Raw genomic sequence first — 13,391 nt, 5'->3', positions numbered from 1 at the left:
AAAAAATAAAAATTTTTTTTTTTTTTTTTTTTTTTTTTTTTTTTTTTTTTTTTTTTGGAAAGCTGGTTTCGGAAGGTTAGCACAATGGCGTTGGACGAGTTTGCTGCAAAATTTTCAAGTAGCGTACTGCCTTGAAAAGATGCAGGGGGAGCATATGATGCAAGATTCCAGGAAAAATCGTTTCCATTCCAAAGAGTGTGGTGTAGACAAAGACAGTGAGCGTGAATGCTTAATTTAATTTTAATACTTTATTTGTTTAATGATGATTTTTTTTAATTATTTCCTGTTTTATATATTATTAGAAGATTAGGGACGTATAGTCAATCTGAATTAGACTTGTGTAATTGTGCTATAAGTGACAGCCGCAAAACTATGTTTGATTGGTTAAATTTATATTGATAAAATTATGCTTTTCTTTCAATTTTCGATTTAAAAGCTCATTATTCTTATGGAATCAACGACTCTTCAATGCCTAGTTTTCTGATCTAGTTAAAAATCAACTGAAATTAGATTGTGATATTTTTGAAATTAATGAGACTTCAATCACATGTTTGTTCTATATTTCACGCTTCTCACTACATCAATGTCAATGCGCAATGATGGCATTTAAAAATGTATTTTTAATGTATGTGTAAATACTAAAAAAGATTGTGTGACAACACAAAATTTTAGGTTTGCTAATTATAATAATTTTATGTGTTCAACAATTCGTCCTACTAAACATGTTATATTTATTTCTATCCAACCGTAAATTTTTTATATTTGAGGATTTTGTTTCAAAATGAAGCTATGGAAGCATAAAGTGTAAATCCAACTAGTATTAATAAAGAATAATATTTAACTTTTGGTAATTGCCTTATTTGTATTGACTTTAGGTCTAGTAGGCTGCAATAATATTCAGCTTAGGTTACAAAACTTATCATTCATGTATTCTTAGCTCGAAGAGAAACATAACTACAAAATACATTTGGGTTTATGTATTGAATTTTACTAAACCGTTATAAACGATTTAATTTGGAAGTAGGACAAAAACCGCACAAATAATATCTTTACACCCCTTATTTGATGTACTTGTTCCATATTGTTGTAGAATCTTCTTTTCAGAATCTCACACCCCTTCATTTCTCATACCTGTTAGACTTTAGAAAGAATTGAGACCAATAAAGTTTTCTCGTATGTTGACATTCCATTTTCATTTCCATGTGTCAGATTAAAGAAAATGAAGTAGACACAAATCAGGTTCCTTCACATACTTTAGAAGAATATATTCCAGCCAATTTTTCTGCTTGTACAGAAGCAGAAGTGCCAAAATTCCACTAGATGCTAATGTGGCAGCATCTGATTGATTTTTTTTATTTATTTATTTATTTTTTTTTTAGCCATTCTTTAACTGGATGCTACCATTTGTATTCTGTGAAAATTCTAGCAGAGAATTTCTGTACACATAGCACTTCTATGTTCCAGCACGGGTTGCTATACCGCATAAGATATGGATGAGGTATTTTAGCCATGGATCAACAATATAATGCAAGAAAATGAGAATCTGATGGAGTCTAGTGGCTGTAAATTCAGACCAAATGGAAACAATCTATTTGTAGAGATGAGGAAGAGAGGGCTTACGTGAAGAAAAGAGGCTTGTTTACATTTCTCCCTAAGATGTATATATGGTCCCTTCAGCCACAGAAAAACTGGTGAGAATAATCATGGATGACAATATTTGTTGGCATCATAACATCCATCCATTTTTTAATTTGTCAAAAAAATATATATATATATTTAAATCATTGGTTCGGATTTCACCCCCTCCAGCATTGTCTACAATGTTTGTCAACTAACATTGTACAAATAACTTAATTCTATATATTTCCGTGGGTTTTGCAGGCAATCATCTTGGCTAACCCGACGGGCTTTTCTCTATCATGCTAGTCCTCTTCTTTCCACCACAACTTTTGCATGTAAACACGTACTGATGCACGTGATAATTTCTACATTGACCGAATCGATGAATTATATTTATTATAACACCCTTCTATAGGAAAATGAATAATACAAGTACATAAAAAGTTTCAAAATTTTTTACAAATTGACAAGGTGTCAAAAAGAAAGTGGTGAATTTTTATTTATTTTATTTTACTTGGTTGAAGAGATTTTGATTTAATTATATCTCATCACATCATGTGTTTGCAAACCAATTTATAAGTGATGATGTGCATGTAGCACAACCAAAAATATGGATAAATTAGATAAACCATTAAATTATGTGAAAAGAATCAAAACAAAAAATCATGACACCTCTACTGAAAGCCGCGACCTGTTTCCAAAGTATCCAACTTTGTACCCAAGCAAATTTTGTAAACCGCCATTAATGAGAAGAAAAATAGTTCCATTTTCGCTTATTGAAATATGAAATATAGGAAAAACCGAGAGGAATTTCTGGGAGATGTATGAACTAAATTATAGAGGTCAATTATGTTAGAATTTGAGTGTGATCCGAATTTTTAATGAAAATAATTGAGAATTCTAATTAAAATGCACATTAAGAAGAATTCTATTTGGAATGCTTTTGAAATCCTATTCGAAGTCTATTGACAAATTCTAGTTGAAGTTCTATGTGGAAATCCTATCGGGAGTTAGAATTTGTGTTGGACTTAAAAAATATCAAGATAAGGAAACTTTTGAGAATTCTATTTCATCTACAACTCTACTTCGAGAACTTGAATTGTCTCTATACATATTTGACTCTTCTTCCAATTTATGTATTGCTGATATTGTATTTTTCTCTCCATTGATTGTCAATAATAAAATTACTTGATTCCTTTATCAATATTTCTTTTTGTTTTTAAATCTTGTTCTTATTTGTGCGATCAATACTTCATATCGTACCATACTCGCCTCTCCGTTTTTTCCCAACAAATTTAATAAACCTTTTTGCAGTGTGGATGGAGTACATGTTATTTAGAATGCGTGAATGCTTTTGATCATATGTTCAACAGTTATTAGACCCAATATAATTATCGACCCAACTAAAAGCATGTTTCGAAATCGTTTAAATCAATTTCAATTATGAACAGGTAGAAATGAATGATATATAAATGGACAGTATTTGTAGATCTTACAAAATGTTACTAAAAAGTAATTTGAGCGATTATTAAAATAGACTCTATTAGAGACCCATGCTTGATTTGTCTAAATTGTCCAAAATTTCTTCTAGAGTCATAGAGAATTGAACAAGTTTTAAAGTTCAAAAACATTGTCGACCAAGATTCTCCATACGCACAGAATTCACAAGTTATCAAAACCTTAATAACAAGCAAAGAAGTATTTAGTTAAATATGTTCGAATATAGTGGTGTTAATGAAATGGAATTATCACATGTCGTATGTGTAGTTTAAACACCAATTTTAAGCATATCGTTTATGCATATATCGTATATGGCGCTTACCATATTTGCAGGTAGCTTACTGTATTTGCACCTTACCGTATTTGTAATGCTATCTACCGTATTTGCAGAAATCTCACTGTATATAGCGGCTCACTGTATTTGGCAGCGAAACTCACCGTATTTGCACAGAATTTGCATAAAGTGTTTTTATTCATACACTAACTAAAATAATACAATTTTTTGTATTTATAAATAGAAATACCGTATACGTGAAATCTATTTTCACACATATAACGAATTAGAAAAAAAATAGTTTATTTTATTTATCTATTTCTAACATAAATTTAACAAACAATATATGAGTCAAGCATGTTGCAAACGTGTAAACCGCTAAAAAATAAATCTGCAAGAATAAAATGAAAACTAAATAAATAGCAGATAATTTTTTTACCCAAGGCCTGTGCGAACACAGTTACCTTAAAATAGATTCGCCCCCTCACCATTAGTGTTTGAGATTTAATCTGAACGCCTGTTTCCCAGGATATAACGGCAAAATCCGTAGAATTTGAGCACCACAGAAACTACTCCGGCGAAGTAATACAGTGTCTGAACAATAGCACAACGACGTTACTGGACAGATATGCGTATGCAAGAAATCAAAACCTTACTGGACAAAGATACAGACAGAAAATGCAAGGGACGTTTTTCTGAATAGTGAGGAAGAAAACGTTTTTCTTTTTCATCTCATCTGTGTAAATTGCTGGAGCTTGAGATTTAATATAGTATAAATCTGTCATTCACTCTATGGCAATTAACACTGGAGTCACTTCAATTTCTGGGAGTTTTGGAAGTTTCAAAAACTCAAAAGTCAGGTTGAGAAAGCAAGAAAAAAATTGCAAAACGTGGGCTCTCCGAATGAGCCAATTTTTACTTAGTTCGGTCCGACATTTGTATACGCGAGTCGCGCCCGCACACAAGTTTAAGGTCCGAAGGCTATTTCGGTCTGAGATTTGCACCCCCTTGCGCGCACACGTGTAGAGAGCTTCTATGCTATACATGATTACACCATTTTAATGTGCAACCATATTCAAAGTGGTTCTTGCTTTCTTCATTTTCCTATGTGGGACAAAAGCTATTTTCCCATATAAAACCATCTTCCAATGGTCAACTTTGAGCTCCAATTTCTCATTCACCCGAGCTTCATTTTTGGCAAGTAAATATATGATTTTGATGCTCTCACGAAGAAGAAAACGGATCAACTTTGATTTTTCAAATTTGACCAACGGGTTTCACCGAAAATCTTGCCAAAAGTGAGCTATTACTCATTTTTTCCAACAATCCCTCACATGAATGAAAATTGGGAGAGACGTGAGACTGTGAGACACGAGACTTGGTGACCGTGAGACACAAGACTAGGTGATAAAGTTCAACGGTTAAAGCCTGCATAGGATAGGTAGGTATCACCCTTTGAACTTTCCCTTGTGAAAGCATATTTACTTTACTAGCTGACCAGTAGAAATGTTGTCATTGAACTGTTCTGTCATTTACGTAAACGATGATATACTCCACACAGGATTCTTCCTAACACAATTCAGTTCTCATTATTATGTTCGTTTTGACCATGAACATGTGCCTGATTCTGTGAGAGTTCTTAAGAATTGAGCCCACACAATTATCTTAGAAGCGGTCCCACTTCTCTCTCACATAGGTAATTTCTTATTACAAGTAACCCGTATTACTTGGCTCGAACTTCGACGCATAAGAATCATTAAAAGTCTATTGCTTATCCTTCATCCTTACGGACATCACTGTTACATCATAGAAATGGACAGGAGGAAACACCCCCACAGTGATTTTATTAAGTCTTTACAATTAGGTTGTCCTTTTGAACTTAGATTTTGGGATCTCTAGTCAATTAGGTTAGGTTTCCTTTGTAATGATTTATTCATTCAAGGGCTTAAGTCTCATTCCTTTCAATGACTTCCCAACTAACTCTCAATTTAACTCTTTGGTCAACGGATCCACAATGTTATCTTTTGACCTTACGTAGTCAATAGTAATAACTCCAGCTGAGAGTAGCTATCTTACGGTATTGTGTCTACGACGTATATGTCTAGACCTACCATTGTATATGTTACTCTGTGCACTTCATATTGCTGATTGACTGTCACAATTTATACAAATTGCTAGCACAGGTTTTGACCATCTTGGAATATCATCTAAGAAGTTGCGCAACCATTCAGCCTCTTCACCACAATTATCTAGAGCTATAAACTCAGATTCCATCGTAGATCTGGCTATAACTATTTGTTTAGAGGATTTCCACGATATGGCAGCACCTCCCAATGTGAACACAAATCTACTGGTAGACTTTGTATCTTTTATATCAGATATCCAATTAGCATCACTGTATCCTTCAATGACCACTGGATATCTGGTATAATGTAGTCCTTAGTCACGAGTATATCTTAAGTACCTTAGTACTCTTACTATTCATTTTCAGTGATCAGCTCCTGGATTACTTGTGTATCTACTCAGTTTACTGACTATGTAGGCTATATCTGGTCTTGTACAACTTATCAACTATATTAGACTTCCAATAACTCTTGAGTATTCTACTTGAGAGACACTTTCATCTTTGTTTTTAGAAAGATGTTGACTTGTACCTATCGGTGTTCTAGCCAAGCCAATATCATCCGTATTGAAATTTTTCCAAAAGTTTGTCCACATTATGTGACTGACTTAGAACAAGCCCATCTGATATTCTTGAGATTTTGACTCCAAGAAAAACATCAGCTAAACCCATATATTTCATGTTAAATATCAAATTCAACATATTTTTAGTGGGTTCAATCATCTTATTGTCACTACCGACAATAAGCATGTCGTCAATGTAAAGATATAAAATGACATAACCATCTTTAGTGTCTTTGACGCAAACACATTTGTCACACTCATTGATTTTAAATCCACTCTCTATCCTGACATTATCAAAATTTTCATGTTATTGTTTGGGCGCTTGTTTCAAACCATATAATGATTTCACCAATTTATAAACTTTCTTTTCTTGCCCTGGTGATGAAAATCCATCGGGTTGTTCCATATAAATTTCTTCTTCTAAATCTCCATTTAGAAAGGTAGTTTTAACATCCATTTGATGTACTTCAAGATTTCGCAAAGCGACAATCGCAAGTATCAACCTAATAGATATTATTCTCGTCACCGGAGAATACGTATCAAAATAATCAAGATCTTTCCTTTGTTTGTAACCTTTTATTACTAATCTGGCCTTGTACTTTTCGATAGTTTCATCTGCTCTCATTTTCCTTTTGAAAATCCATTTATAGCCTAGTGGTTTGCTTTCTGGAGGAAGATCCACTAATTTCCATGTATGATTTTGCAATATAGAATCTATCTCACTTTTAATGACCTCCTTCCATTAAGGTCCCTCTGAGGAATTCACAGCCTCTTAATAACTTTGAGGTTCACTTTCTGGCATATAGGTTAGAAAATCAGGACCATACGATTTTTCTGTCCTTTCCCGTTTGCTGCGTCTAACCTCAGTCTCCTTTTCTAGTTCTTCATCATGACTATTTTTAGTCATTGTCTCATATGTTCGTTTGGAGGAGCTTGCTTCTTTTTTGGACTTGTACGAAAATACATGTTCAAAGAATGAAGCATTTTTTTATTCTAATATCGTGTTTTTGTATATACCATGGATTTTAGAATTATATACAAGAAATCGATAAGCACTACTGTTGTGTGCGTACCCAATGAAGATGCAATCTACTGTCTTTGACCCTATCCTTACCTTCTTTGGTGTTGGAACGACCACTTTAACAAGACACCCCCATACTCGTAAGTATTTATTAGAAGACTTTCTTCCTTTCCATAACTCATAAGGGGTATTTTTCATTTTTTTTTTGGGTACCTTATTTAAAAGATAATTTGCTGATAACACAACTTTCCACCACATGTTCTGAGGTAACCTAAAACTTACTAGCATTGTATTCATCATTTCCTTTAAAGTGCGATTTTTTCGTTCAGCTACACCATTTTGTTGCGATGAATAAGGTGCGGTGGTTTCATGTATGATTCCATGTTATGCACAGAATTTCGCAAATGGTACTTCATACTCACCACCTCGATCACTTCTTAGTACCTTAATTTTCTTATTAAGTTGAGTTTCAACTTCACTCTTATAGAGAACAAATTTCTTTATAGCTTCATCTTTACTTTTTAGCAAATACACATAACACTATATGGTGCTATCGTCGACAAAAGTAATGAAATACTTGTTGTCACATCTTGTTTGTACAAGTTTTAAGTCACATACGTCACTGTGAATTATATCAAGTGGTTCTGTGTTCCGTTCAATTGATTTAAACGATGACCTTATCAATTTTGTCTCAACACAAGTTTCACACTTATGTTTTGAATCAATGTGGAACTAGGGTATGCAATTCAAATTAACTAGTCTTTATAAAGTATCATAGTTAACATGTCCTAACCATGCCACAAATTGGAAGACTCAAGCAAATAAGCAGAAGAGTTTGCTTTATTCATTTTTTGTTTAACAACCATTATATTGAGTTTAAACTTACCATCGAAAACATAACATATTCCGACAAACGTTCCACTTTTTGACAAAATAACTTTGTCTAACTCAAATACAATGCGAAAACCATGCTTATTCAAAAGCAACTCAGATACTAGGTTCTTGCGAATTTTTAACACGTATAGCACATTGTTAAGAGTCGGCTCCTTTCCCGATATCATCTTCAGAACCACCTTTCATTGACCTTTGATTTCAAAAGTTGCTGAATTTCTCATAAACAACTTCTCCCCATTCTCAATTGCTTCGAACACAGTAAAAAGCTCCTTATCAGAGCACACATGCCTCGTAGCATCGGTGTCAATCACCACTCTTTAAGGTTTGAACCCACCATATTCACTACAGAAACAACGACTGAGAGATTCAGCTCCGATACATCTTGTGCCATGTAATTAACCACATTTGCTTCTTTCATTCTTCTTTGAAAATCTTCACTCCGAAGACTTGTGTCCTACTTTGTCACAATTGAAGCATTTTCCTTGAAATTTCTTCTTAGAAATTCCACCTTTCGGTCCTTGCTTGGTCCTTTTGCCACTGGATGGTCCAGACTTATTTTTGTAGTTCTTACTACTTTGACCAAACTCCACAACATTGGCTTTAGCCATCCTAGGATTGAACAATTTCTTTTCAGAGCTCTTGTTGTCTTCTTCAATTCGAAGTCAAACAATTAGTTCTTCGATGATCATTTCCTTTCACTTGTGCTTCAAATAATTTTTGAAATCTTTCTATGCTGGGGGCAATTTTTCAATAATTGCAGCCATTTGAAAAGTTTCACTCAAAATCATTCCTTCGACATGAATTTAGTGAAGAATTACTTGGAGTTTTTGCACTTGACTGATAAATGTTTTGGAGTCCACCATTTTGTAATCTAAGAATCTATCGATAATGAACTTTTTAGCTCCGGCATCATCAGTTTTATATTTTGGGTCCAAAGACTCCCACGGTTCCTTAACAATTTTCATAGTACTATACACATTGTATAGCATGTCTACTAAACTATTCATAATATAGTTTCGACATAGAAAATCCGAATGGTTCCAAGCATCAAGTGCACTGATGGCTTGAACATCTCCCTCACCCTTATTGAGTGTTGGAGCAGTCTCAGTCAAAAATCTCGCAAGATTCAAAGTGGTCAAATAAAATAACATTTTCTGCTGCCACCTTTTGAAATTCAAGTCATTAAATTTCTCTAATTTTTCTCCATGATTAACCGGAACATTAATGGTATGGCCAGTTGTTGGAGCCACAGTTTGACTCAAAACATGACTCGACAATCTAGCCACAGTCTGAGCCACAACAGAGCTTGGCCCTTGAGCCATAGCAGAGCCCATAGCCTGATTTTCAATAGGCATAGTTTGGATCACATCCATGTTGGTCGATTCGGTTACTATTTCTAAAAGTCAAAATAAAAAATTAGTTTCTAAAATTAACAGTATAAGAAACCAATTTTTTTTTTAAGAATCTGTTTTAAGTTTGTTCGAATATAGTGGTGTTAATGAAACCGAATTATCACATGCCATATATGTAGTTTAAACACCAATTTTAAGCATACCGTATATGCATATATCGTATATGGCGCTTACCGTATTTGCAGGTAGCTTACCGTATTTGCAAGCAACTTACCGTATTTGCAGCCTACCGTATTTGCAAGCAACTTATCGTATTTGCAGAAAGCTCACCGTATATGCTGCCTACTGTATTTGTAGAAAGCTCACGTATATGGTAACTCATTGTATTTGGCAGCGAAACTCACCGTATTTGCACAGAATTTGCATAAAGTATTTTTATTCATACACTAACTAAAATAACACAAATTTTTGTATTTATAAATAGAAATACCGTGTATGTGAAATCTATTTTCACACATATAACGAATTACAAAAAAATAGTTTCTTTTATTTATCTATTTCTAACATAAATTTAACAAACAGTATATGAGTCAAGCATGTTGCAAACGTGTAAATCGCTAAAAAAATAAATCTGAAAGAATAAAATGTAAACTAAATAAATAGCAGATAAATTTTCAACCCGAGGCCTGTGTGAACACAGTTTCCTTAAAACAGATTCGCCCCTTCACCGTTAGTGCTTGAGATTTAATTTGAGCGTCTGTTTCCCAGGATACAATGGCAAAACCCGTAGAATCTGAGCATCACATAAACTACTCCGACGAACTAATAAAGTGTCTGAACAATATCACAACGACCTTACTGGACAAAGACATAGACAAAAAATGCAGGGGACGTTTTTCTGAAAATTGAGGAAGAAAATGTTTTTCTTGTTCATCTCATCTGTGTAAATTGCTGGAAACTTGAGATTTAATATAGCATAAATTTGTTATTAACTCTATGGCAATTAACATTGGAGTCACTTCAATTTCTGGGAGTTTTGGAAGTTTCACAAACTCAAAAGTTAGGTTAAGAAAACAAGAAAAAATTTACAAAACGTGGACTCTTTGAAGGGGCCAATTTTTCCTTCATTCGGTCGACATTTGTGTACACAAGTTGCGCCCGCACATAAGTTCAAGATACGAAGGCTATTTTGGTCCGAGATTTGCATCTCCCTGTGCGCACGTGGAGAGGGCTTTTATACTACATATGATTACACCCTTCCAATGTGCAACCATATATAAAATGGTTCTTACTTTCTTCCTTTTCCTATGTGGGACAAAAGCTATTTTTTCACATAAAACCATCTTTCAACGGTCAACTTTGAGTTCCAATTTCTCATTCACTCGAACTTCATTTTTTGCAAGTAAATATATGATTTTGATGCTCTTACGGAGGAGAACACGGATCAACTTTGATCTTCCAAATTGGACCAATGGGTCTCACCGAAAGTCTTGCCAGAAGTTAGCTATTACTCATTTTTTCCAACAAAATACTCCATTCCAACTAGTTCAAATTGAAAAGACGTACCAAATCTAAGACATTCTTTCAATCAAGAAAAACATATTTAAATTTTAATGTAATTGGCTGATTGAGAGGAACAACAGACTTCTTTTCTACATCTCGAGATAAAAGCTTTCTTCATATCTGAGAAAGAAAACAAAGAGAGAAATAAAACTACACATCATGATGCAGAATAATGAACTTGTGGAGTCATTTGCAGCAGCTCACCCAATCCACCCTCTTTTGCAGAGTAATAACGTATTACCCTTCTATAAACTATATAGCCAAGCTGAAAGGACAAAGCAGGGAAATGAGCATAGTAATTGATATGATTAAGAATAGAAATTCGTCCTTGTACTCGGTTCACATTGTAAAAGAAAACAATAAACCTGTGTGTACAAATTTATTGTTTACGGAACATGTACAGAATACTCACATGGGGTGGGCGGGGTGGATTTTTTTCCAATTTTTTACTCACATGGGACGCACCCCATGTGAGTGTTCGGTAGGAGTTCACAGAACCCCTAACTGTACAACAAGAAGGGATCAAAAGAAAATATGTTAGGGGCGCACATTATACAGAGTAAAACTAGCAGAAATTACAAGATATTACCTTTTCATACATCTTGATAGCAGGTGTATTTGAAGCTCTCACAAAAAGATCAACGAAATAAGCCTTATCACTACAAAAATGAAGCACGCTTTAAGACATAGAGCCCATCCAGCAATTCCTATCAACTGTTGATTACGAAGGAGGACTATAAATGTGAATATGAAGAACTTTGGGTGTTAAATCATGGAATTTCGAGATATAAAAATTGGTAAAATAAGCACAAAAAGCTTCAAAGCACTGTAAAATGCAATAGTTTAAAGTAAAAAAATTTCGAATCAAATTTTAATTTCCCAACTAATTGCACTGTAAAATCTCAATGTGATTTAGATTCTATGAAATATAAGCCCACTTTCATTCATCAAAAGCATGTCCACTTACATCTTGTCACTGATGTCCTCAAGCAAGTTCATGAGTTTCTTGGCTGATTGTTGCCGAAGCCCGATCTATATAGACCGAGCCCCATGTGATTTTTTTTCCTCAAAAATGAACCACTCACACGACCCTTGTATCTTATTTGTACGAAATCTATAAACCTCCCACCTGTACACGTAGCACAGTTCATTGTTGCCTGAAAATTCAGAAGCTACAGATACTGTAGTGACATGACCATGCCATGACTCTCCTTGTCCTTCAACTTTTCCCATGATTGGAAGTACATTAATTCAAAGCATTATCCCATGTATTATGAAATGATGTAGACAAAACAGCTGAAATTTGAAGTATTGATAGAAATGGAACCTAATGTACTGTACGTACTTTTTCTTGTCTTCAGTTTGACCTTCGAGGTAAGGTTGATGGGGATCTGGGAGCGGTAGGCATCAAGGTGACGGGATTCGAGGTACTTTGGAAAATTCTACATGTTCATGTAGCCCTAGTATATTCTTCGTAGATAAAGACTATGAGGTCGAGCCTTCATTCAGCATCATAGAAGAGAAAAAACATAGAGAGACGAAAGTTTAAAACATATTGTCACTCCCCTCTTAATTATAGCACAATTCTATAGTACCAAGTGCACGTAGCTCTCACATTGATAGTAAAACATCTTAAATCTTCTGTTTTCTCACTTTCTATTTCTTATTTTGCATTATTAATTGCTCTTGGTAATATGAGTTGTTTGTTATATATAACAATCACCATTTACTCCTACATTTTTGGAGTCCCGTAGCTAAAACACTAAACCAAAGGTTAAAAATCGTTTTAAGCGTGCAACCTTCCTACAGGTCCTAAATCCATCCATTATATTTGTCTTCAAAGTTCATGCCATGTCTTATGCCCTCAAGCCAACAATATATTTACAATCACTTCAGGAGTCCAAGTGAACTCTTATTATGGAAACACTAAAACATAGGTTAAAAATCTTTTGAAGCATGCAATTTTCACAAGGTCCTAAATGGATTTGTTCAATCATTTTCCAAAATCAATGTCATGCCTTAGGCCCTTCTTTGTGGAGTTTGTTTCTAAAACCCTCCATATGTGAAGTTTGGGAAACAACAGAAAACATACTCAAAATGTAGTATATTGATTCTCTGCATTCATATTACTTTATCAACAACGTTCAGTTGTAAAGCACGAACACTGTCCCATTTCTTTATATTTCCAAATCTCCTGACAAGCAAGGAACACTTATCTACATGCCTTAGACATAAGTCTAACACATCAAGTGGAGAGGCATATATACTTCTTATTTCTAACATGCGATGTACATGTTCTCAACGGAGTAATGACATAACAAGCACATTTTAGAAGACGTGTGTCTTTTTCAAAATTTTGTTTACCACCATCTCCAAGTCACGTTCGTGTCCCATGTCTGTATACATCTCAATGCTTCATAGTATATCAGCACAACACATTTACCTCATCACAAGAAAAGACACAAACTTCCGACTAATGGAA

The 13,391-nt window shown here is 34.3% G+C and overlaps 1 protein-coding gene across 1 annotated transcript; it reads right to left on the bottom strand.

Moving 5' to 3' along the window:
* Window positions 1-10,930: 10,930 nt before the first annotated feature.
* Window positions 10,931-12,142, bottom strand: LOC111400455 (N-terminal acetyltransferase B complex catalytic subunit NAA20-like). Its single transcript, XM_023027871.1, has 5 exons — window positions 12,061-12,142; window positions 11,877-11,925; window positions 11,499-11,568; window positions 11,107-11,174; window positions 10,931-11,021 (listed from the first exon to the last, which is right to left on the bottom strand). The coding sequence occupies exons 1-5, from the start codon at window positions 12,140-12,142 to the stop codon at window positions 10,931-10,933; spliced, it is 360 nt and encodes a 119-aa protein (XP_022883639.1).
* Between the last annotated feature and the right edge of the window lie 1,249 nt (window positions 12,143-13,391).

This window comes from Olea europaea, chromosome 10 (assembly GCF_002742605.1).
Source record: "Olea europaea var. sylvestris chromosome 10, O_europaea_v1, whole genome shotgun sequence".
Taxonomy (NCBI): Eukaryota; Viridiplantae; Streptophyta; class Magnoliopsida; order Lamiales; family Oleaceae; genus Olea; species Olea europaea.
The sequence above is the reverse complement of the archived record's forward strand: the minus strand, read 5'-3'. Positions and strand labels throughout refer to the sequence as shown.

Bases quoted from the DNA above. Each gene is read 5' to 3' on its own strand.
- LOC111400455 (XM_023027871.1), bottom strand. From the start codon at position 12,142: ATGGGAAAAGTTGAAGGACAAGGAGAGTCATGGCATGGTCATGTCACT. The intron at 11,569-11,876 runs GTAAGTGGACAT...TCATTTTTGTAG, and splicing joins GAGGACATCAGTGACAAGAT to TGATAAGGCTTATTTCGTTG. The intron at 11,022-11,106 runs GCTGCAAATGAC...TCAGATATGAAG, and splicing joins GAGGGTGGATTGGGTGAGCT to AAAGCTTTTATCTCGAGATG.